At 35.7% G+C, this 26,712-nt stretch overlaps 2 protein-coding genes across 2 annotated transcripts; one reads left to right on the top strand and one right to left on the bottom strand.

The window, feature by feature from the left end:
- Nucleotides 1–121: 121 nt before the first annotated feature.
- LOC130797419 (pentatricopeptide repeat-containing protein At1g76280) lies at nucleotides 122–25,066 on the bottom strand. The gene is made up of 15 exons (XM_057659978.1): nucleotides 24,637–25,066; nucleotides 22,850–22,990; nucleotides 22,696–22,756; nucleotides 22,012–22,069; nucleotides 20,715–20,908; nucleotides 19,975–20,082; nucleotides 19,233–19,415; nucleotides 14,509–14,997; nucleotides 12,496–12,591; nucleotides 12,225–12,398; nucleotides 5,398–5,625; nucleotides 4,235–4,372; nucleotides 3,966–4,154; nucleotides 2,385–2,504; nucleotides 122–846 (listed from the first exon to the last, which is right to left on the bottom strand). The coding sequence occupies exons 2-15, from the start codon at nucleotides 22,861–22,863 to the stop codon at nucleotides 457–459; spliced, it is 2,442 nt and encodes an 813-aa protein (XP_057515961.1). The 5' UTR covers nucleotides 22,864–22,990; nucleotides 24,637–25,066; the 3' UTR covers nucleotides 122–456.
- LOC130797420 (uncharacterized) lies at nucleotides 6,917–8,135 on the top strand. Its single transcript, XM_057659980.1, has 2 exons — nucleotides 6,917–7,469; nucleotides 7,562–8,135. Exons 1-2 carry the CDS (start codon nucleotides 7,109–7,111, stop codon nucleotides 7,768–7,770), a joined length of 570 nt encoding a protein of 189 aa, XP_057515963.1. The 5' UTR covers nucleotides 6,917–7,108; the 3' UTR covers nucleotides 7,771–8,135.
- Nucleotides 25,067–26,712: the final 1,646 nt, after the last annotated feature.

Raw genomic sequence — 26,712 nt, 5'->3', positions numbered from 1 at the left:
TAAGATAATTAATTGATCTTAAAGGCCAAAAATACTATTAATTTTTTTAAATACTATAAATTAAATAAGGCACACATCTATTAAATTCAAATACTTTATATAATTTGATATTATTAAACTATTGAGGATTGAACTTATCAATTTTTTATTTTTTTAGAACGAAATCCACAATTAAAGCTTAATAAAATTTAAAATAACAATTTCAAAAATTAATATTAAAAAACAATCACTATCAACTAAACTATACAGCCGAAGAAACTAAAGTAAATAAAGTATAGCTTTTCAGTTAAAAATGTTTACCGGCTATAAAGAAAAGAGAAAAACTTAGTAAAATGTTTAGCGGCTCACACTGTTTCTTCCGCATCGAAAGAATTTCGCGAGAGGCCTCTTTCGGCTTCATGGCTCATACGAAGCCTACACTGTCCTTGAAGCTCCATTTATACGTTTCAATCAAACTCATTCATTGCTTGACAATGTTGATATCCTTTTGGCCCACGGACTCTGATCCGGCACCCATGAAATTGAGGATCCAAGGATTGAACACCATCTTAAAGTAAGAAGGGCCGCACCAAGTTCCAGAGAATCTTGAATAATCTGCATTATCCGAATCTCAGCTTCTTCATTTTCAGACAGGATGAGATGCTCGTATCGCCTTCTTATATCCTCGAGAGTATCAAGATCATGGGAGATCATCTGCATGCTTAAGACCTGCAAGGCTTCTACTGCAATGTTATGGAATTCGCAACGAGCGTACGCAGAGAATACATAACTACAGGTTGGTACATCTGGTTGAATATTCTGTTGATACATAGCATGAAGTACAGTCTCAACGACATCAATCCTTTCCTGAACAATTTCACGGTTAGAATATTGCACACACAAAGCTCAGAAGCATAAGCAAAAAGAATCACACCATTAACCATGGGAAAACTCGACTATTTTCAACAAGAAAGAAGGAAACCCTAAAGACAGAGATGAAAAGAAAGGACACTTTTTTAAGCCAGTCAAATAAGAAAGGAAAATCGCTAAGCTCAAGTCTATCAGTGTCATATTGAATGAGTGAGAAAAGACTTGTGATGTCTAATTAGGTCCTCCTAGAACACATGTATTGATCACCCAAACACAATATCATAACCTAAAAATGAAATACACAATGCACCAGGAATTTTTCATCCTTGATTCTATCCTATGTTGTTCTTATTGGAAATGCACAGGTTACCTTATCGGTTACTTTGAAACAATTAGTAATCGAACCTATATTAACTTGTTAGAGTAATTTGACAATTATGATTGAAGATACTCAAAAAAGATTAAATAAATATAGCAAAAATTAAAGAAAGAACAGACAAATTTGAAGGTGAGAAAAGTCCTAATATCAATGTGATATTAAGACTATATAACCCCACCCAAAACATATGAACGAATATTATTGATGGAGAGTTTCTTGATTACAATGCATAATCCCAACTCTAATGAAGAATTCCCCTTAGTATGTTTCTATAAAGAAATGAAGAAAACCCCCAAAATTCTCTCACAAGAAACCCTAAATTTATTTTGGGACTCACACTCTTAATTTCCAATTGATTTGATCAATGTGATCATCCTTATATTTACAAATGATGTACATGAGCCTTTTATAGGCCTTGGAACAAGAGATAACAAAATGATATGATATGTTCCAATAAGACTTAAAATACACCCTTATATTATCATATATATCTAAACTTCCACATCATTAATAGAATCAAGATGGGATTATGAGTCACCACATCCAACATAACATGTATGCAATATTTTGGACATCTATTGTTTCTACAAGTTCGCATTGATGATCTAATAACATTGACAACACAGCTGACACTTCTAGTGTATTGATAACAAATTTAGGATAGCAATGAGAGTTTCAAGAAAGAGGTGAAGATGGTGTTCAAGAGAAATTTTTTTTCTCTCTTTATTACTCTTTTGTTACTTTTTCCTCTAATTATACACAGCCTGGTGTTCAGTTGTTGAATTTTTATGTTGACTTGTTTGAAAAGTTGAAAGTGTTGGCTTTCAAACTAGATGGATATGTCGATTGTTTGGGAAAATGTTTGGTAAAATACAAGTTGGTTGTAGGTTGTTTATTAGAGAAAAAGTGGTCAAAATACTAAATGACAACGAAAAAAACCAACCAAAGATGATTTTTCATTTCAGCTCAACAGAAAAGTTAATTACCAAAAATGTTTTTTTTTTGCTTTTTCACCAGCCAAACATAAAAGCCAACTACTAAACCCCTATCATCTATTTATGTGTTCATCAATTCGTAGGTTGGTCTAGTGTTAGAACTTAGAGGCACAAGTATCACAATAGAAAATCTTATTGATATTAAAGAAATTAATACCTACCCGGTAACATGCTTTACGAAGTATGGTGTTAAATAGTAATACATCAGGTTTTTCAACTTCTGAAATAGCTCGATCGAGAAGCTCCAAAGTCTCAGGAAAATCTTCATATTCTAAATGAACCTGGATATACACATGATGGCTCATGAGCAAAATACATAAATAAATAAATAAGAAAGCAATTGTAGAACTTGTATTGTCATTAGCATTAAATCATTGTGAGATCAGCCCTGAAAATTTTAGATTTATAAAAATTATCACATGATGGCTCACGAAAAAATACATAAACTAATCGACTTTTGGTACAAATCACAAATTCACATTATAGGCACAAAGAGCACAGTTACAAAAATGAAAGTAATGCAGCCATTGCGTTTCAAAAGCATCTATACATTTATAAAACTAATGCCATGAGGTTCAGTACCTCAGGCAAGCCTTTCATACACAATCATGACTAGCTAATAGCATCCTACATAATATGTACTCTTACAACTATACAGAGTTGGATTACTATTAGCAGTTTACAACAATTATGAGTTAGACGGCGATAGTATCCCATTAACTTGCACAGAAATAAGAGAATTAAAAAATATTGTATTAAAAAGAGAACCTGTAAAATTGATGGAATTAAGAAAACTTTTCTGAGAAAAACCTAAAGATTGCCCATAATTTAATCAATGAAATCGGAGAACAAATTATGCACATTTCGTGGACACAAGAGCATCAATAATTCAAGGCAAACTCAGACTACCTTTGCTACAAAAGAAGGAAACGTAATCAGAACTTAGCAACAACAGAGAAATAACCAGTACATACAACTACATAGTAAAATAATATTATAATAAAAATTTTTAAAAAAAAAAAAAAAACTGTTTAGTAGACATAAAGACATACACCTAAATTAAATTGCCACACCACCAGTTAGTCGGTTTCACTAGGTGTTAGTTGGTCAGAACCTTAGAGTACTAAGTCAGCTGAGTGTTATCTACCACAATTCAAACTTCAAAAAGCTGGACATTGAGTTAGTTCTTAAGTCAAATTCTCCTTTAAAAAATCATAAAAACATACAGAAAAACAGACACAAAATTCAAAAATAGATCTTGAGCTAGTGAATACGTAATTTCAGACTCTTGGATTCAGAAAGGCTATGATCTTTGAAAAATACATAAATGACACTTTGAGACAGATGCTGACAACAACATCAATCAATCTAATTTTGCTAGGATAATGGTCCGTCCTCTATTTTGGGTCTACCTTTAACCTCAAGTTCACTTGGTTAGAGTAACAAGGGCCACCCCATTTGGTCATTTGAAATACATACATATTAAAGCCTAAGACAGAACTAGGGGTGTTCAACGGGATGGGCTCTCATTTTGAGCCCTTATCTAGCCTGTTTTTAGAAGGGTATTGCAAGGGCCGGGTTGAAAATGGGCCAGGCCGGACCGTTCTTGAAAGCCCAGCGCCATGTAAAAGCCCATATAAAGTTAAAGGGCCCTTATTAAGCCTGACACATATTTGCCTAAGCCCGGCCCGTACCTGGGCCATTGAACACCCTTAGACAGAACTTGGAAACAGAACCAATACCTTTATAAGCACTGTATATGTTGATGTCTGAATAGGATAGCCATCACGAATCATCATTGAAAGCAAAACACATGCTGACGTGTAACATCTCATATTTGAGCAGCAATCAATCAAAATATTGTAAGTTGCAGCATCAGGCAGGACACCATATACTTTCATATTTCTAAACATTTCAATTGCCTTGTGATTCTGCAAAAAGAAAACAAAAAATTTAGGATTTATTGGCAAAAATATCCCAGTTGATTGGAAAAATTGTAGGAAGAGCACACCTCTTTAGCCTCGACAAGTGAATGCAGTACTGCGTTGAATATGTCTGTGTCAAGAATATGGGAAAAGAACTTGCTTTCTACTCGATGCAAATACTGTAGCAACTGCTGCACCATTCCTTCAGATCCCAAGGCTTTCAACTTCAGAAGAGAAAAAGGTCAAGGGGAGGGTTGGAGTGGATACATTGTCGTGTCAGACGATATATTGAAAAAAACATGAGGCATTGAAAACACGTCCAGGACATGGCTTTGAGGTGATGGAATGACATGTAAAGATATTTTAAGATTCTTTACCCGCCTAAAATACCCTCATTCAGCCAACAGAGGGAAACAAAATATACAAACAACAGCATCAATAATTTGTGAACATAAGAATAACACATATCATTGGCATTGAGCAGATCAGATTGTTGGTCAAAAGGATTCATTGGTCAAAAACCACAAATAAACCAACAATATATTAATTACTCTCCCCATCCCACTTTAATTGCAACGTACAAATAAGATTATGCGACAATATTCTCTCCTTCCCGATTAAATTCTTTTGTGAGCGGGGATATACTTGGTTTGATGATGATAATACAAACAATTTTATGGTACAATACTTGAACTGAGTGTCAACAAAGAGGCAAAACTAGGGTGTGGCCCCTAATTTAGAGAAAAACTTACTAGAGTATGCAACAATAAAATTGGGACATTCCAAAAGGACTATGAACTACCACAATTTGAGGCGGAAGGTGTGTACAAGCAACAATGAAAAACCAAGTTACAATAATTTTATTGCAATGCTAGATACAAGAACGTTCCATTAACCCAAAGAAACTAACTGATCAACAAATAAAATTCAAGAACAAACAAATGATATTTGCTATCAAGGAACAATTGGAAACATCCTTTGTTATAACAACTGTAAGGTTGTGGCATCATGCACAATCAAACCCTTCAAATCATACCCATGTAGGAGCCACTTAATAGTGTTAAAGTAATAGAATGTTGTTGTCAAGAACATGCATACTAGCTACTACATGATCATAACAACAAATGAATGAAAAAAGGAATAAATTTAGTGTATGCTATGCAAAGCACCAATAAAATAAAACATCTACTAACCTAAAACTTGCATTCAAAGTGAAGTCCAACTAAGACACTATAAAGAAGAGCCTTACCAAATTAATTGTTGAGCGCTTACTATGATCAATTCCGTTATGTAGCATATCAATTTCTATAGCATTGATCCTTTTAGTTGCCTCTGCATGCGATAATAAGTTGCCCTCTTCATACGGGAAATTGACATTCCCAAACAAAGAAAACAGTAACTCATAGATCCTGATATCTGGCTTAAATTTCAATTTTCTCATCTTAGCATACATCTTGACAGCACGTTCGGGTTGATTCTACACAAACACGAGTTACTAGAGTCAAATAAGAATGGAAAGGCGTGAGCTGCATAGATTAAAGGTATCTCACTGAAAAAGGTTGATTATAGGATTCCATTCCTTACGATCAGTCCAAATTAAGCTTGCATCATCAAATGCAAAATCATATCCTAAACTTATTGCAACAAGAAAGCACAGAAGATATATACTATCACTCATTTACTAGCATAAAATTTTTGTAAAGAGAAAAGGAATTAAACTGTAAAAATATTAGTGATCATCATAGTGTAGGTATCCTTTTAATTCCCTAGCCTTGCTAAACACTATTTCTTCAAGGAGTAAGCAATCAATCTAGGAAACTAGTATGATTTCCTAATGCAGCCAATAAAATCATTTCTATAACGAAAATTCAGGAGAGAGATTATAATTTAAAAACTACTCCAAAGCTAAGTATCACATCACAGAGAGGAAATTAATTAAATTTGGAGCAATATGAAGAAAAACATGTACATTGGAGAACGAAAAAACCCCTATTCCCCTGTGTAGATGTGAAAAAGTTGAATACTCATTGGAATGGATAATGAATACATGAGTCTTAAACCATACCCTGCAATGACTCTTAAAGCACCAAATGCATTCCGACCCTTATGGATCATTCTTTCAAAAATCATGCGAGTTCACATTGCGATATTAGTACTGTAAAACCTCTCAACCTTGCAGAAGTCCTTATTTTGAAAGGCGCAAGGTGCCTTAAGGTACTAAGAGTTGGGTGCCAAGCAAACACCCTCAAAGAAAAAATTAAATCCCCCAAAAAATTTAGGAAAATCATAAAAGTGGAAGTGAACAAAAGAGAGAAAAAGAGACGAGATATGATGTGTAATCGGTGTAACAAACTAGGTGTTAGACTTTTAAGATTCAAGATCCAAGGTCAAGGGAAGAAAGAGGGAAAAAGTCTTTATGATATGACGCAAGTAGGCATGGCCACGGGGCGGGTTACCCGGAACCGAACCGGTCCCGAACCGCTTGGAACCGGAACCGTTTGCGACAGGTTCCGAACCGCCCCGAACCGCGAAACCGTGAAACCGCCGGAAAAAAGTCGCCGGAACCGTGAAACCGCCGGAAAAAACCGTCGTGAACCGGGCCAAAAAACCCGCGGGTTGGAACCGGAACCGGTCCGGGAGAACCGGTCCAACGGTTCCATGGAACCGGTTCTGGAACCGGAACCGGGACCGGTCCGGTTGAACCGGCCCACCGGTTCCATGGAACCGTTGAGCCAAACTAGCCGTTGGAATCCATCCTATAAATACTCATCACTTTCAATCATTTTCATTCACAACTCATCTCTTCTCCTACTCTCTCTACTTAATTCTTTAATTACGCAATTATTCTCTTAATTACATAATTAGTCTTCTAATTATTTCTTAATTTAGTTAGTTACATAATTAATCATTTATTTATTTCTTAATTCTATATTTCTATTTTTACTTCTATACTATCAATCATGTCTTCATTTTTGAAAAAAGCCACAAAAAAAGTTACTAAAGTGGCAAAATCATTAGGAGGTTCCAGTTCCTCCAAAAGAAAGGCCACTTCTACTCCGTCGGTATCAACAACACCCTCCATTAGTAATTATAATTATGAACCTAATTATCCGGAAGGGTACGACCCGGAGTTACATCAATATGCAGAAGAAGTGGAAAAAGATATACAAATTGAAGAAGAAGAAGAACAAGAAGAAGAACCAACGACCCCAATTGGGGTACATATATCTCGACAGTCATCAACAAGATCAGATGAAGAACAAGGAGAACAACAACAACAAAGACAAGCTCGTGGTAAACGAGTCAATTTCCAAACTATCGGTTAGTTTTATAATTTTATTCTTCAAATTAATTAAACTTTAAATTATTTATTTATTTAATTATAGTTTTATAATTTTAAATTATTTATTTAGATGAAGATGAACCAGTAAGACAACCTTTTCCGGCAATGCCACCTTCTAGTGGTAGAGCTGTTTCACATGTGTGGTCGTATTTCACAAAAGAACCAACCGAGAATCCAGATATGTTCCTATGCACTTGTCAAATTTGTGAAAGTCAAGGAGTAAAGCCCTTAGTTTCATACAATTCCCGCGTCCACTATTGCGTCGGAGTCTGCTTTTAGTGCAGGTAGAAGAGTTCTGGATGAAAAGCGATCTCGTCTTGCTCCACATAGTATTCAAATATGTGTTTGCAAGAAAGATTGGGACCAAGCGGAGATACGAACACAAGGACTAAGGAACGATGATGATCAAGACGACGATGATGATCCATGGATGATGATGGATACAACTTCATCATCGTCAGGAGGAGAGTCAGCGGAAGCATCTAATCAATATCAACCACATGATGATGACGAAGACGAATAGGATCAATCCGACAAGCGACAACGATGAATCAACACTCAACAACTATAAATAAAAGGTATGACAAAGAACTACGTGGGCTTTGATTCCTTCGGGATACGTAGGCAGCTTAGTATTCATTTGGGTACTAGGTTCAAGTCCATTTTCTCCCTCTTTTTTTATTAATCATCTTTATCGACATTATCATTGATTCGTTTCTTATTAATTAATTTTTTTCCATTCATTTTAGTAAATATTTCAATAACGATGACAACTTGACATGCAATGAATTTCGCTAATAATCAAGTAATCATCAAAGGTACGTCCGCGATATTATAGTATTTTTTTATTATACAAAAATTTAAAGAAAAAATTAAAATGGAACCGATGGTCCGACCCGCCCGTCCCGTGAGTTGGAACCGCCGGAACCGCCTCATGAACCGCTAAGGAACCGTTTGGAACCGCCCGGAACCGGGTGGAACCGGAACCGGATGGAACCGGAACGGAACCGGACCAACCCGGACCGTGGCCATGCCTAGACGCAAGAGAGAGGGAAGAGATGAGAGTTATGAGTGCCTATTTGTAAAGGAAGGAAGGTAAAACAAGAGGGGAGGATAGTTTAGGCATGAGACCTTACGATAGAAGATTGTGATATGATCTTCCTATGTTATTGCCCCAACTCCTTACAAATATAGTCTACTTCATTCATACCCTATACCGATAAACTCCTCACCTATGAATACAAAAGGCAACCCTCCCACAATTACTTATTTACCCTCATAGCCTATGTTTACCACTTTACCCTTATTACCTCTTTTCCTTCTCCTTTTGTAAGTAAATTGTAAAAGGGGCATTTAGGCTATATCATTACCCACTACCTAGACTAGCACCTTGTCCTCAAAGGTGAAAGGCCGAAAACAGTGCAGCCATGGTTTCATGACACTCCCATGTAGCCTCAGAGTTGGGTAACTGCAACCATTTGATTAACACTTGTTCCACATGCTGTGGATTATGCTCGGAATACCGTACTTCCAAAAGAGCTTCTGGTTCATCCACTAATTCCAATTCAACATTAAGGTGTAGGGGATGATCTGTTGGAACCAAACCGAGCCTGTTGCGCTTTTTAATTGTTAGATATGGAACAAAAGATGTCTCTTACATGAAGGTGGTAGATCCAGCTTGTACGCCACAGCTCCTATTCATTCAAGTATAGTGAGTGGCCCATAGAAGCGAGGAGCTAATTTGTCATTACATTGTTTTGCTAATAAACACTTCCATATGGTTGAAGCATTAGAAACACTTTTCTCCAATTTCTAGGCCATCATCTCTCCTGTGTGTGTTATAGTAACTGCTTCATCTTTTGTTGGGCCTTAATGAGATTAAAGGAGATCATCCAGAATTGCATCACGTTCTACCATAAGTTGTTCCAAGCTATCTATTGCTGTGGTATTATTCCCAAAACGATAATCGGGATTGTTGTGCGACCATACAACGCGTAAAATGAGGAAACTTTTGCAGTAACAGTACTCATCCCAATACAACCATTTCGCCCACTATTTGGGTTAACCATGAATGAAGCAACGCAGATAAGCTTCTAATGATCGATTCACACCCTCAGTTTGACCACTACTCTGAAGGTGGTAAATCGTGCTTCTGCTTAATTTTATGCCTTGTAACTAGAATATTTTTCCCCCAAAAAATACTCATAAAAACCTTGTCCCTATCGGAGACGATTGAAGAAGGATATCCATGAAGCCAAACGATTTCTTTGAGAAAACACGCAGTTACAGTGATGACAGTAAAAGGGGGTATTAATTCGAGGATATGAGCGTACTTGATAAGACGGTCAACTACTACCAAAATTGTATCAAATCCTCCCAACTTGGTAAGGCCTTCCACAAAATCCATCGAGGCATCCTCCCAAACTAATAAAGGAATAGGAAGGTGCTGTAGCAACTCAACTGCCTGTAAGTGAGATGCTTTTTGTTGTTGGCAAACTAAGCATTCCCGGACAAATTTAGTCACTGTATTCCGCATACCTTCCCAAAACCAATCTACGACTAATCTCAAGCAAGCTTTATATTCCCCATTATAACCTACCACGCAGATGCATGATATTCATCGAGTAGTTCCTGGATCCTTTAGGTAGCACGCAACTATAACAACCTATGCTCCAAATGATAGCCGCTGTGAGACCAAATATTTAGCTTCAAATCATCACATATTTGATTCAGCACTGCATCCCCTTCAACTTCTCTTTGTAGGTGAGCCCATCTTACTTGGTTGTGCAAAACCATGGTCCACAGCTCCATCTGAGTAAGGGATAGGCATCGTGAAATAGCATCTAAATTGGTTATTTCAGGTTCATAGCGAATCTTGAAGTCATACCCAATAAGTTCTCGTATATCCCTTTGTTCCATAAAAAATCTAAGGTTACTCTAATCAGTCCGCACTATAAAGTGTCTTCCTAACAAAAAGGGAAAGCAAAATTTGGCATTCCCAATATTGTAGTCACACTCAGAAGTACATTAGGTTGTTCAAATCCGCCCTATTTAATAAGGCCTTCCACAAATCCATCGAAACATCCTCCCAAACTAATGAAGGGATAGGAAAAACTCGTAGTAACCCACCCGGCTGTAAGTGATGCTTTTTGTTGTTGGCAAACTAAGAATTCCCGGAAAAATTTAGTCATTGTATTGCGCATAACTTCCCAAAACCAATCTACGGCTAATCTCAAGTTTTGTATTCCCCGTTATGACCTACTACCGCAAATGCATGATATTCATAGAGTAGTTCGTGAATATGGCAGGATTCTTTAGGTAAAATTCGACGACCTTTGCAAAATAACAACCTATGCTCCAAATAATAGCCACTGTGAGACCAAATATTTAGCTTCAAATCATGACATATTCGATTTGCATAGACCCAACAAAAATTTAGTTAGACACCAAAATCTCCCGGCCTAGACCACCGTAAGACCTAAGTATGCAAAACTTATTTCACTCCACAAGATAATGTTTTCTCTCCTTCCCTACTATAGACCGCAAAAAATCTACCATACATCGTTTCTAACATTCAATGAGACCTACCAAAATCCACTAATGGCAAGAACTATAATAAAAAGTAGGCAAAGAAAAATTAAAAAGGGTAACAACCAATTAAAACAACAATGCACTATACTCCAGTACCAAGCCTCCATTTAATTTATCAAGATCTTACAAATAGGCCTCCTAGAGATATTATACACATCCATATATTGACATAAGAATAACATAAAGAAATTTATCAAGATCTTACAAATAAAGTCTTATGATGACCCAAGGCGTATCGGACATCTAATAGTCATGAATACATGTAATGTGCTATTAGGAAAATCAAGCAAAATATTCTCAAAATCTAACGCTACCCAATACTCCAGCTTGACTGTTCTAAAAGATCGGAATGTAGTTTCCAACTAAATTACATGTCGAATGCAAATTGCCTCTCAAATTCTTGTGATTATGGGCTCAGCTAGATTTTTATTATTTCCACTCATCATGTTTCAGACCAAAATCTCCACATGTTCCCTCTTGATGGAAGTTAATTATGTAGTGTTTTCATTTTATTACAACAAAATTGACAGAATAAAGTGAAGGTGTACATTATAGATAAAAACAATTGTTTTAGCAAATTAACAATAGTAATATTGGAATAACCATAATAGAAGAAGCTAGTATGTACTAATTATAATAAAATTAGCATGCTTACTAGTATAATATTATGCCTGTAAGACGTATGATATCTACCTAAGATTACCCCTGCATCTCACTGAGATTCCAACACTACTTTTGCGAATGCGAGCTTCAGAGAATGTGTCACAGCCATTGTAGCACAAAGAATCTACCCATAATAATAATAATAAATGGATCTTACACTTTTAAATTCTAATTAATTTCTTGTTAAAATCAGTATTCGTTCAGCAATTTGGTGAATTGGAAAAAGTTAGATGCGTATAAAATTAGAAATCATAAGCTTAATAAATTTGACAAGAAAAGTACTTTCACTTCTTTACTCATAAAGGAACTCAACTCATTTATGCACAGCATTAATGAAACTAACCTAGCATATGTTAGAGAAAGAAACTAGTGTTACTGAAAATTTTCAAGTTTAGATGTCAATTGATAATTTTTCACGAAGCCTTGTAAATACATGGTGCACCTAGTTATTAAGGAGGAATATGACGAACTCCACTCACCATCGCTTCACATGCTTGAAGAAAAGCAATGTAAGGAAGAGCATTATGGCTTGCAGCAATCTGATTCAATAAGGATTCAGCTAAATCCAAGTCTAAAGCTTTGCTGCAGTTGATTGAAAGCAATGAAAGAGTGGAATCATTCGGCTTCAAATTTTTACTTTCCATCTCTTTTAGCTGAAAAAAAAATCAGGCGGCAAAAAATTAGTCTCTCCATATCAATAAAATTACAGGCAAACAGTAAACCAGGTAAGTACCGAAAAAGTCCACTCACTAACTCAATGGCATCACCAATTCTTCCAACACTAATAATTGCCTTGGCTAAACTGTTATAAGTACAAGAAGATGGTTCCAGTCCAAGTTTTTGCATCTACAGAAAATTTGGGCCCACAATCAGTATTTGGTGATAAAAAATAAATAAAATTAATCAATACGACAAAAGAGATAGAGCTCAGATAAGATTTGTTACATAAACAGTCAAAAGTCCTAATATACAAGAATTGAGCAACGCTTATTGCAGATTTGCAATAGAAAAGCATAAGTTTGGAAGAGCTTTACAACTGCACTGGTGCATCCTTGCATATACCTAAAAACCCAACCTCGCTTTTTGTTAGTGTTTTTTATGATAATTTGTAGGGCATGTTAGAATGAACATCTCGACTGCATTCAAGTTGCTTTACTACAATCTACCACACATAAGGCTGTAATGGTGTATTATATTTAAAAAGTAGCAAATATTATGCAATGCCATCTCAAACAACAATGATCCACAACTCGGTTTGGAAACCTTACATAAGTGAGCTATGACCCACCCTTTCTTTCCTTTCATGCTCACCATATTGCAAAACAAATCTTTATCTTCCTTTTCTGAACTCACAGCCAAATACGTTTTTGGATTAACCGGTTATACCCAGCTTATCCCAAACAAAGCTAACACAAGTGTCCATGAGGACGTGACCATCAAATACCACCCAATAGACGATAAAATGTATTTCAGTTTATGGATGAGCTTTGTCGAAGCACATTCCTTGTTACAACCTTACCTGTTACAGAACGAGAGTGGAAATGAGCAAAATAATTTTTCTTTAAAGAAAAGAAAAATTAATAAACCTATATTATAAACAAAACAAATTATGTATAGCCTACACAGACCACATTTGCAATCCTCCTTGAACATAAGTCTGCAACTAAAAAAGCCATGTCAAAAAATGTAAGAAATTGATTTCTTATTTCCTATTAGTCTAATACAAGTAGCTAGATTTCCTTTACATAAATCGAAAGATTTACGTCAGATCTCAAAAACTAACTTTTTTTTAATTTTTAAACCATTCGATTATATTTGAAACAGAATGTAAGACAATATCCAGATTCCTAATACAAAACAAATCAATAGACTAACAAGCCATTTGGTTATCTACAAGGGGAAGAAATGGAGTTTAGAAAGAGAAAAGAAAACAGCGGCATTCAAAACCGACATACTTTCTCTAATATCAGGCAAATGATCTCATACCCACTGTCGGTACGACAACCATGTCATCCCCGTTACTACATAACCGTGATTGTTACCGCATTTTCGCACAATGGCAACAACTCACTCTTACACAACAACCAACTATACACCATTACTCAATACAGTCTGCCACTGCTCACTGTCCACCACTGCCAACACAACAATCATCACCACCACATGCGTTTTTGTTGGTAAATTCTTCAATAATTTTTCGGTCTAAAGCCCTCAATGGTGAGGTAGCATTAATTGAATGGTATGAGTATCCCTCTATATGTATAAACAGGTCTAAAACTTTCTTATGATTTGTGTTTTGTTGTTGAAGGCATATGGAGGTGTTTTAAGCACAAGAGAGTGGTTGGTGCTGAAGTCGAAAGATGATGTCCAGCAACTTGAATTTAGACATACTCATAGTTTGCAAGGATTTAAGTGCTTACGTAGAGCAATCCCTATCTCCCTACTGATAAAATATGTAAAGCTGGTAAATTTGAAAGAAGGATTTCATAAAAGAATAACCAGCTTGCTTATGAAATAAGTGGAAACGGAAAGAGGAACTGATTTGTCCACAAAAATATCTACTAAAAGAACCAAATAACGCTTTTTATCGCCAAGGTAACATAGCCTCTCAACAATAAGTAAGCTACAAAAAGTTTCTATAAAACAGCAACATTGAAAGGCAAGAAAATAGCCTTGGCATTTCCCAGTATCCTAAGATTGTCGTAACATTATCACACAGAGTTTCTTTATGAATACAACAATAAGGTATGCGAAACCCTTTACCTGAACGATCAATTTCTGAGCTAGCTCGTCATTTTGAAGATGCGCACAAGCATATATGACATCATCGAAGGACCATCTCAAAATCACCTCAACGGAATTTCTATAGGGACCCTTAAGACTTCTTATTCTGGTAGAGCTCTCCATGTCATCTTCCGAACAGATTAGTTTACATCTCAAACCTTCATCATCAAAAGAGTCAGAATTGGCTTGTTGATCTTTGTACTCACTAGAACCCACAGAACTGATCGAAGGAATGGGAATATCTAGTTGTGGACAATAGAACTTCCCCTCCACAGTTTTACACACAGACGTGCGTTCTTTAGCTAAATCAACCATATGATGCAACGTTTGTAATGCAGATTTTAAATCCTTCAGACGTGTAAAAGACCATATGAATTTTCTCAGAGAAATAATGTTCATGTTATAATACTTGCAATACTCTCTCCATATCTCATGCACAGCAGATAAATTTTCTTGACGAACTGCAAGCTGAAAGCAATTAGTTAGAATCCAACCAATCAATTCCAGACTGCAAAACAACAAACTTAATCCAAAGAGCTGGTAAGAGAAACAAAATCAAATGCTAATATCGACCATATATCATAGAACTGACTGATAGGACAATGGAGAAAAAGGTAAAATGAACAACAAAATATTATAAACCATAGTACCATAGATTTTAGACAAAAAGGCATCATTATCAGAGCAACTATATTAAGAAAATCAGATCACAACTTGTCTCTTTATACCATACAATTCACCCTCTAAAAACTTCTCAAATGTGACATTAATCATTCATATTGAGCGTAGTAAACATAGACCATAAGCTTAGAATGAACTGTGGTCATCTAGAAAATTGTTCCGTGAAAACATGTTTATTTCATCTCCTCTCTAGCAAACTAGTTCACATAGTATCATGGAAAAGTGGAAACTTGGAAGGCCAGCTTATTTGCATTGTTTTATATATGTATTAATTTATTACTCTTGGTTAAAAATAAATACGAGAACTTTAAATGATCGTTCTACACAGAGGTGCTATGGGAGAAGGTGGATCTCTTAATATGTAAAAGTAAAAGAAATGTCATATTGTAGCTGTTTTATTTTCTTTTTGGGATAACTCATCCCATGGATGTCTGACGGTATTGTCTTTAAAAAAATTCCTCATCAAAAAATAAATTACCGGAGCAGAAACAGTTGCATTAGACAAAAGCCCCGTTTCCACCACTTACAAGTAGGCACAATCCCATCAAAATTTACAGCCTGTTTAATTAAATAAGGCAGGTGGATAAAATTCCAAGGGACTGGATACATCTCACAGTTCTAAAATTTTCGGAAAATATGGACTAGGTGATCTTAACATCCTTTTTTCCTTTGAAGTAACTACATAAGCAGTTGCATGTGTGTACAAAAGCTAACACACATTGACAAAGTTACAAATGCCAAACTTCAAGGCTATAATTGATAGTAATCAGATCATAGATTTGTTTGCAGATTGATCTCCAATAGATTCTGAAAATGGACGCTTGAGAAAACAAATTTGAAGCAAAACTTAAAGGAGCATAGTTGGTTCACTTATAACTATAAGGAATGGAATGAATCACGAAAAGGATTAAAAAGGAACGGGACACAAAAAAACCCTTCAAATAACTGTTTTATTTGTTAAGGAGACAATTTTCCTATTTGAATAATTTCCTTCCTCAAAGACTAAAACCCATCAAGCAAAAGATTTTTTTAACCTAAAATGTGGTTTAGTGAAATTGCTTTGTATATTAGTGGAATGTTGATATATATGCATCAGAACAATTACTCATTGGAAATAATAACCTTGCAACCAAACAGCTACTATGGTAAATTCAATGACAAAGGGGAAGTGAAAAAACTAGGCAAAACTCAAGCCATTGCATAATAAGTTTTGATAGATATGTAGTTCTTTAAAAATGAGACTAAAATTGATTTAGCTGTAACAGTAGGATGCAAGAAAGTAACCAGTAAATACAAAGCTTGTTGCAGCATCTAACGTCCCATAAATCCATTGTTTCAAAATGTCACACACAATGAATATCACTTTTAAACACATTGTAACGCTTAAGATAAATGGACTTTGTAGCCCTTCTTTTGATTTTCGTGCATTTGACACATTTGCCAAGTTCTCATTTCCTTTCCTAGGGTTGCAGCCATGGTACAAAAATGCGGTCGCGGTCGCAATCACAGTATTGATCGTAGATCACGGTAATGATCGCAGATCACGAAAACGAAAAAGAATGTAGTTATCATGACACAAATCACGTTTATCATATTAATTTTAATACTTAATATATATGATGATTTATTGTTAAATATTAATTAGAGCATGAAGTTAATTCAAGTCATAATGTCTATTGTAAAATAGTAGACCAAAATTCAAAAATAATAATAATAATAATAATAATAATAATAATAATAATAATAATAATAATAATAAGAATAATAATAATAATAATAATAACAACAACAACAACAACAACAACAACAATAATAATAATAATAATAATAATAAGTCTCTTTTTATGGCTTTTGGAGAGTTGGGTGAAGATTCTCTCGAGCTGTTAGCAAGGATTGGCTCTTTTTCCGTGAGTCACTCAGGCAGCTCCAAGTCTAGGGCATATATTTTTCAGAGGCTAGGTTTTTGTATCCAAAAGGGTGTGGGTGCTCAGTTTATTGCTCGACTCCCCACCAACTTCTTGTAAAGTCTCCTTTTATGAAATGAAATATGGTTTATAAAAAAAATAAAAAATAAATAATAACAATAATAATAATAATAATAATAATAATAGTAATTACTGTAACAAAACTTTTCAACACCTTTTACTTCCAATAAATAAATGTGTATACAACTACCACCCATAGGCAATACATGGGTACAACCAAAAGTCTTCTTAACAACAAGCCCAACAAATACAAACCCTAGAATCACTTTTTTATCTTCTCTTGTTTCTACCTTCATTCTTTCGAAAATCTTTATCTCTTAAAATACGCACTTATTCTTTCTTCTCTTCTGGTTCTGGTGCTTGTCCTTTCATTCCTTCTTAATTTCCCAAATCATCAGCTGCTATGATCGACTTAATTTCCATGATCGACTCAGTTCCAAATTATCAGAGTACTTTAAAAACCTCTTTTTCCTCTTTTATTGCATTCCCCATTGAGTTTCCATGGTCAAATCAACTGCTACGAAGTTCTAATTGATGGCAAATCCCATTCTCACCGAAAATAAGTGCTAAAATCTGACTTAGAACTGGAAATAAGTTTTTTAATCCACTGTTACAAATTGCGAGTTTTCGGCCGATTTTTGACACCATGGTCGTAGCAGAAAGACGCATACATAAATAAAAGGGAGGGAAATGAATTATGCAGTTTGGATGGTCATGTTTCACAACTTGGAGTCAAACAAGAGTTCTAATATCTTTCGTCATCTCATAAAAATAGATGATGAAAAGAAAGGTTTAGGACCTCACAATGGTGAATGAGAAGGTAGAATAGGCAAGAAAAACATAGCACAATAATGGAGGAACAAAACAAACTAAGCAAAAGGCCAAAGAAGCAAGAACAGAACTTGTAATGGTGTTTTGGACACCTCCCTCAAATAGGATAACATTATATTCTTGCTTCAATCAATGTCCGCAATCTCAAATAGTCAAGCTCTAATGCATACCCATCATCTCCCTCTATGTGCACGCCATGGAGTGAGTTATAATGTGATCAAGATCACCCTCAATACTTGATGATTTGGCTCTTGCTTTAACACAAGACACAAAAATCAACTCTTAAACACAGCTTTGAACCATAGCATATAACAGAAAAACAATGCCAAAGTCTAGCTCCCAAAAACGTTAACACTAGTCAACTGAGAATTCGCCAAATTGGAAATACTAAGACCACAGGGTTCAGAGAAGTTATGTTTATGTTGGAACATCAGTGAAACATTACCTAATAGGTTACATTTGTCTTTCTCTTGCAACCCCTCTAAAAATCAAACAGATTTTGCTTCTCGCGATGGCTTTAACTAGTTTAATAAAACATGTTGGAGCCTGTTATATTCACGTTTGAAAAATAAATAGCTGCCCCATTTCACTACATGAGTGGAACATTCACAATGCTTACATTCTTATTGTGACTCATGGCCGATTCATGGGGCATCCCAGATAGCCGACCGCCTAGGGCCCCTGAAATAAGGGGTCTCAAATATTAAATGGTGTTATTCAAATCCGGTTTCGAGCAACACTTTTTGAGTGATTTTTTTGTAAACCTTTTTTATATTTGAAGTAGCATAATGTTACAATACATTTTGTCTTGCACTATTTTTCTTGAAGGGGAAAAAATTTTATCTTTTAATATAATGAAGGACCACATTTTAAAAGACATCGCAAAAATAAATTAGTCCTCCAAAATATTTGTTCTGCCCCTGTCGTGACTCTCTTGTTAACATTAGTCAATTCTACATCACAAATTTCTCTCTTAATTTCTCCATCAATGACTTTACAACAGTACTACATCTAAATCTTTAAAGAGTAAAAAACCATAGCATATAACACAACAACAATGCCAAAGTCTAGCTCCCAACTACCATTGTATAGAAACATAAAATCTAGAAGAAAAAAGGTTTCTATAAAAATATTCTAGTTAAAATGATTATGTCTTTTGATCAATCATCCTGCACAAAGCAAAGCACAGTTAGATCGATTACATACCTTTAGAAGTGATGTATATGTCACTTCATTCTTGCCTGAACATTGCAACTCCATCAAATCCAAGCACTGATTGACAAGCACCATATCCTTCATTTTTATGCAAGCTCTTAGAAAGCAATTGTACAGAGGAAGAATAAAACTCATATGATTATTTTCTCTAACAAAATTCACCAGCTGGAGTGCCTGGAACATTAAAAGAAACAATTGCTTTAAACGAAGATCAACTATACATAAAATCAAGAGACAGGCAGAATGCACTAAAAAATGCAACAGCAAAAATTATCTACATCAAGAAGCTGAGCTACAACATCAAAGTAGAAGCTACTAAATAATAAAGATAAACATTTTTTCCACATTAGAGACTTTTAGCTTTACTTAAGCATAAACCTAATATAATATCATAATATAATAAAATAAAAGTATAATATAATATGCATGCATGTATAAGACTTGGTGCACAAACAGAGTGCTATTCAATTTCATGGACTCAAGATAGTTGATCCAATTCTTCCTTTCTTGATTCTATTGGACTATTACATGTCTTAGAAGTGATAAAAGATGCATATTTTTTTTATGTTCCCTGCCTAAGGGTTGTATTATAAATTTGACGATATTTGAGAATTTTAATAATTGCTTTACTTTTAATACAAATACCAACATGAAAAGCAATAACACATAGTGCTAAGTACTTAACGACAGAATGCATACATCAATACGTTACAAGGTAACAATTACCGCATACCTCTTCTAGGTAACCTCCATTACAAAGAGCACGAGTAATAAGCATATAGCATTTCCAACTCAAAGCAATATTTTTTCCTTCCAGTACTCTCCAAGTTTCCATCACAAACTGCACCAGGAAATTTTTTTACACTTAGACAAGAGTCTCCATTACCATCTGCAATATATAGAATACTAAAGAGTAGTTTTACTTTTGACAATCAAAAACCAGATCAGGATTAGTAAAAATGGCCCATAGGCCAGCCACATGGTATTTACAAAGAGTATATAGCATTTGATTTGAACTACAAATCAGGTGTATCATACTTGGTCAAACACATGCAAGAATGCAACAAACAAGTAAACGTAAGATTAAATACTTCCATAGTCTACAGCGCCCTGTGATTTTCTCTCATCTCAAGAAATATTCATCAAGATGTTCATTTTCAAACACTAAACTCGACAAGCATGTCTCATATTCTTGAATGGATTTGTTGATTGAAGCTTCAATGGTGAAAGAAAACGTGAAACCGTGTCGTACCCATGTGCAATACGGCGTACTGGACACGTATCCGGATAAAAATATCCGTACCGGCCATAACAGACACAGGTGAGCAGGCGAAAATGGAGGGTCCGAGTAACATAGCTTCAAAATGAATCAAGACATCTTATTCTTACCAACTTTTCAATTGTAGCAAAACAAAATCATCCAAACAATATCCCTTGTAAGTATTCAATGGTATAAAAGATAGCTACACCTACCAATGGATCTGGTGTCCTTGCACAGTATTCAAGGATGTAGATTATATCTTCAGCATTAAGTGCATGGTCTGCAACATCAGCTTCAGAAAGCAGATCGGATGCTTGGCGTTTGTGACCCAACTGAAGAGCAGTTACAACTTGAAGACCAAAGGACTTGGCAATTGGATTTCTTCTGCTACCATAGGCAAGGAGATCTGCATGGAAAATCAAATATTGGATGTTCACTCCACAATTATGGCTATGGGAAGCCGAGAGAATCAGAAATCAAAGCATCATAGCAATGATTTTCTTCTAAGAAATATAATCATAATAGCAACATATGAAAAGGCTTTAACTCATGCTCCAACAAATAGCCAACTTTTTAACTGCATAAGTTAAACAGTTATCAATGGTATTTTAAAAAGGTACAAATTTTCACTTCTACATAAATAGAATTGCCAAAGTGTTGAAGTTCACCTGCCATCACTTTTTGAGGGTAACCAGTTGTCATGGTTATTACTACCCTACAGAACTGTAATATGTGATATCATAGCACAAGAAAAATATAATGCGGGTAGTTAGTAGTCAGAACTAAATTTGCGGAAATGAATCAAGGCTGTCTATAACCTCTCTGAATCAATACAAGGTACACGTTGGAAACAAGGAACAAATTAGTTCTAGTTAACAGCCCAATCTTCCAACAAAACTCTTGTCTGAGAAGTAAAGTATAAACAATAAATACACACACACACCTCCTATGATTAAGGGAATTGCACGAGTACACATACTAAGGGGCGGTTTGGTATGACAAATGGAAACGTAATGAAAAAGGAATGCATAAAGAGAGATAAGAGTGATGTTAAGTATTACTGCAATTTATTGTTTGGCATAGATAGATGAAGGGGAATGAAAGGAACAGAGGAAACCAAAGAAAGGGAATATGTTTCCATTGAGAAATGAGTGGTAACAATATGGACGCATTCTTTACCTTTAAGAAAGGGAATGGGTTAACCTAATCTCATAACAAAATACTAAGTAATGGAATGAGTTAGATGAATCCCTTACTTGAACCTAAAAAGCTCATACTAAACACCCCTTAAGTGGTTACAGATACCAGATCGTTTAAAAAAATAAACATACGCAAAGCTTGTAAAAGTTCAATTCATTAACATGTACTCCCAAATCAAATTTCCTCATTGGGTGCACAAAACCTTTCACCAATCTTCACCACCCCCAAATTGTTCTTGTATAAGCACAGAAAGGGCAGCCATAAAGTTAGAAACTATAAGAATAAGAGAAGCTATAAAATCTTCCTTGCCTCTTGAACCAGAAACAGTTTGGTAAGATCCCACCAAAAATGGTCCACTTTGCTTTGCCTGCAACAAAGAAAAATAAATAAATCTGGTCCTAATAACAATATCCCATTAAAAATAATTTCATTTCATATAAAAGTAAACTACATAGAATCAAGCTATTAATTCGGACTAAGGTAATACCCCTTTATGTGTAGGACAACTTGGAAGCCATCATTGCCCAAAATTTCCATGATTTTGGTCTAAATTATACAATAGAGATTTCATACCAATGTCAAAGTGTTGAGGATAAAACAGAGGAACCTGAGGCAGAGGATCAAGAATGTATAGGAGCAAAGGGGAAAAATCAAAAATGCATTGGCCTATCTAACAAACACAAAAGATATGAGGAATTCTAGGTCATAGTGCAAAATATCTGCCACATCATCAGATCACGAAAGTATCATCAAGATTTCAGGTTACAATGACGCCACTACGTGCCACAACAACCGTAACGCTATCCGCATTAAGGTGCAGCAGTTTTGTGACCATGAACAAAGCGCAACCACACACTAGATGTTACACTATGCTTTGGGATGATAAAAGCATTTGTTTTGATGACACATTAACAGTAACTTTCATTATTGGCAATATGATAATATTATGATATTATCAGCTAAGATTTATCCTAACAGTCAAACAATACATACCCTTATTGGCAATAAGGTTCCAGAAAACGATTCTGCAACGAACAGTCGAGGGAACTTGAATCTGTGAAACAAGAATATGTAATTATAGAATGAACCAACACATATACAATCATCAAAATGGTTTACATAAGAAAAAAGAAATAGAGATTCTCACATAGTACGATGCATCTGAAAATTTAACAGCACAACAAAGAAATATTCAGCAATATTAGTTAACCAGGATTTCCAACAAGCACACCCAAGTCCAAAATAAGCACGGTGGCTTCTTATTTGACACCATTAACAGAATGTATACCTGCTCAACCGAATGACGATCATTCATCAATAAGACAACTATATATATAAAGCAAAGCTGACAATGCTAAACTTTTGGCCTCTCAAATATTTCATCAAACACTTACTATGCACATTCAAAATATTTCCCCAATACTCGATATTACATCTAAGACCCACATCATAGTGGAAAAACAAAGCCAAATGCAGGGACGAATCCAAGATTCATAGCATGGGGTTGCGTAATTTATAATAAAATACATATTTCAATCATCACAAATGTTCTAATTCTACACAGACTTAATCACAAGTGAAGAGGCCACCATATTGGGGTTGCAAGGCCCGCATGGTAACACCTCGATCAAGGGGCGGTATCGGCCGCCTGGCGCCCAATGACAAAAGTATGTTCATACCCCCCTTATGGTGATCCCGTCGGATCTCACCTAGGGGACTACTAAATCAATCGGACTTAATCCAGTTGAGTCACGCCAACTAATCATAATCAAGGCTCAATAACTAGGAAATCATTTTGATACCACACACAATCATGGTGCGTTCTCCACTATTTAGGAGTTTGTCCTCATAGTCTCCTAATGCTTTCATTCTACTTGCCTATACCACTATTGTAATTATGCGATAGCAGAGTTTACTTTTTGGCACTCTATAATTCTAATACAGTGCATATAATCATGAAATATTGATAATACCTTGAAACGATGAATCTGATAATTAATTACTGCGTGTACGTATCTGCAAGCGTCACTGCACGACCAAAAGTTACAAAAATCCCCCAACTAAGGTTCTACTTTCCTCTTATGAACTGGAAACCTATACAAGTTTGAAGTAGAACTAATAGGCCTACTTTTCTCCATTTAAGAGAGACTAAAAGCTAAAACAAACTATCATTCACCTATTCAAAGTAACTTTCAATTATTCGAACACGCACTTAATCAATTCACGTTACTCAATCTATACTTGCTCACAAGTTATGACATTAACTCAACAATTAAATAAGCCTTCACATTCACTAGACCAACAATCAAATAAGCTTTCACAACAAAGTGTACGCTATAGCCATTCCTCTAAACCAACGAGACTCAAGTTATAAAACCACATCACCATGTAATGCCATAAACTACTAACACTTACTCGTGTCATGAACATTAATAGTAACTTATAATTTGGCTACAATTATACCGTTTACAACAACTGACGAATCAACCATGCCAAGCATCCCTAACATGCCAACAATCACTCTAATAATTATGATTATACCACAATTAACTAGCAATAATACTCAATAATATAAACAATATCCACCATCATCTTTATAAAGCAAGTGACAATTCACAACCACTTTTAGTGACTAATAATCTCAACCATTTATAAACTATTATCACCATTCACAATAAAATTACATATTCAAAGCTTATACAATTCTATTTAATTTACTACACATTTTCAACCCAAAAGTAGTACCACCATCATCTTTTTCATTCATACTTCTAACCCTAATTAATAATTATACTCAAATCATCAATCAAAATCTTACCCATAATAAGATTTAATGAAAATAACACCAAATCAACATCAAACTCATAAACTTAATAAAATTTCAATTAGAAACTAAAAAAAAAAGATTAATTAGATAAAAGAAAGATGGCTCACAATGGAGGAACTAGAAAAGGGTAAGATTGTAGGTGGTTGTTGTGGTGGTGGAGGACCAAGGTGGGGAGTTGGCGGCACTAGGGGCAGCCGGCTGCTGTGAGAGCAACACGCAGCCCTGCTCGCTGCTGGGAACAGGCCACGCAGCCCACTGCTGCTCGTGGTTGTTCGTCGAGAGGAATAGGGGCTGCCTTGCTGCTCACGGTGGAGGGAAAAGGCAGGCGGCCTGGTGGTGAAGAACCGAGGCTGGTCGTGGTAGTTGAAGGGTTCAAACGCAGCCTAGCTTCTGGTGGAGGAAACGGTGCTTCTGGAGGCGGCTGCGGCCTGCTGCTGCGTGGCTGGACTGCCGCTGATGGTGGTGGTGTTCGTGGTCAGCCGTGAGTGAGGAAGATGAAGATGGAAGAGAGTTAGCTACAAGTGAGAAAAAAATAAGGGTTTCATACTCATAATTTATTATTATTATTTTTTTTTTTTTCTAGGTTTACTTTCTTGAAATTTTATAAAATAATAATTTTAATTGAAACTTCTTTAGTAGTTGCAAATCTATTTTTAATTTAAATATGTCAATATTTAAATTCTTATATGAATGAAATTTGTTGAGACTAACTCAAAATAACTTAATATATTTATAAAATTTTCAAAAGTGATTATAATAATAATAATTAATGACGTCATAAAAATGTCGAGGTGTTACAATTGCCGTCTGGGGTTTCACTTCCATCAGGACTGATCTTTTCATCTCATGCTGGCTGGCGCTTCCTACTTGTGCATCAGCCTGCTCATTTTGTGACCTGGGGAGTCTCTCCACTTCAAAGCTTTCAAAAAGTGCGATTAGGCTTTTAATCTTCGCCAAATTTTTCTGCATTGAAGGTTCTCTGGCCTTGTATTCCCCCAGTATTTGATTAACTACCAAATGGGAATCCATCCTCAGTCTGACATGTTTGGCTTCTAAGGCTCTGCAAAGTTGCAAGCCTGCGATTGCTACTTCGTACTCAGCTTTATTGTTTGTAGCTCTGAACTGGAATTTCAGAGCATACTCTATGTTTTTTCCTTCTGGAGAAATTAAAACGACTCCAGCTCCTTCCCCCACATTCCTTGAGGAGCCATCTGTGAGTAGCTGCCAAACTGGAGCATCTTTTTTCAATTCAGGGTTGTGGGTGCACTCTGAAAATATGTTTGCTAAGGCTTGTCCTTTAATAGTAGTTTTGAGTTTCTAATCCGACTGTTTCACCATGTTTTCCTGCACAAGGTAGCAAACGAGGGCCAGGGAGGGGTCCTCCGACGATGATTAAGTCAGTAAAGGTTTTGAGATGATTGCTGATAAAGTTTATAAGGAATTAGAGCTTTTTTTGTACGAGAGAATAATGCTTGGGGTTCAGTGTAAAAGTTACGTTGCCCTTAGTGATGCATGGCACTGTATATTTATAGCGGTGGGCTCTAGGAGAGGTTCCTAAAACCTAATGGCAATTTAGACTTTTACCTTAAATGGAATCTTTCTCGAGATCAGTGGAGAGAAAAATAGAATATTTTGTAAGCCTATGTGGTGTTTGGTGATTTGCTGATCCTTACACCATGGTCCCCACTCTCTGTCTTTTAGTACACCCACATGGGTAGGGTACGAGATAGGTGTGGTGTCTTGCCTTATACAAGTATTGACAGCTTTTCTAAGCATAATTGCAGTTGCTTCCTACCACATCATCATTTCCGTTGTCATCATTCTGCAGGATCAATCATCCTGCAGGTATTTATGTTCTTCATTCTCTGCCAAGGTCCTTTTGATATGACCCTGCTGCTTCTGTAAGTCCTGTAGTCCTAAATCTTAGCTAAGGAGTTGGTTTAATCCTCCAGGGAGCTAAGTTGTCTTTCCCAGGGAGTCAGGACCTCTAAAGGGGTTCTGGTTGTCTCTTCCTATTCTTTGTTCATGATGGTGATTGGATTTTCCCCCCTTTCAGGAACTTGGGATTAGGGGTCCTGTTCCAGCACATACATTTGGCAACATAGAATTCATTTGAAAATAAGGAATTTAATTTTGCTATTTAAATTCAAAAATTGTAAATGACACCTTTATGCTTGTAATTC

The sequence above is a fragment of the Amaranthus tricolor genome, chromosome 13 (genome assembly GCF_026212465.1).
Source record: "Amaranthus tricolor cultivar Red isolate AtriRed21 chromosome 13, ASM2621246v1, whole genome shotgun sequence".
In the NCBI taxonomy this organism is placed as follows: Eukaryota; Viridiplantae; Streptophyta; class Magnoliopsida; order Caryophyllales; family Amaranthaceae; genus Amaranthus; species Amaranthus tricolor.
Note: the sequence above shows the minus strand (reverse complement) of the source record. Positions and strands in the feature narration are given on the sequence as shown.

What these genes read in the sequence shown, in the direction of transcription:
- LOC130797420 (XM_057659980.1), top strand. Translation starts at nt 7,109, where the DNA reads ATGTCTTCATTTTTGAAAAAAGCCACAAAAAAAGTTACTAAAGTGGCA. An exon ending in AGTCAATTTCCAAACTATCG is followed by an intron (nt 7,470 to 7,561) that starts GTTAGTTTTATA and finishes TTATTTATTTAG; the next exon opens with ATGAAGATGAACCAGTAAGA.
- LOC130797419 (XM_057659978.1), bottom strand. An exon ending in CACTTGTCGAGGCTAAAGAG is followed by an intron (nt 4,155 to 4,234) that starts GTGTGCTCTTCC and finishes TTCTTTTTGCAG; the next exon opens with AATCACAAGGCAATTGAAAT. An exon ending in TTCGTAAAGCATGTTACCGG is followed by an intron (nt 847 to 2,384) that starts GTAGGTATTAAT and finishes GAAATTGTTCAG; the next exon opens with GAAAGGATTGATGTCGTTGA.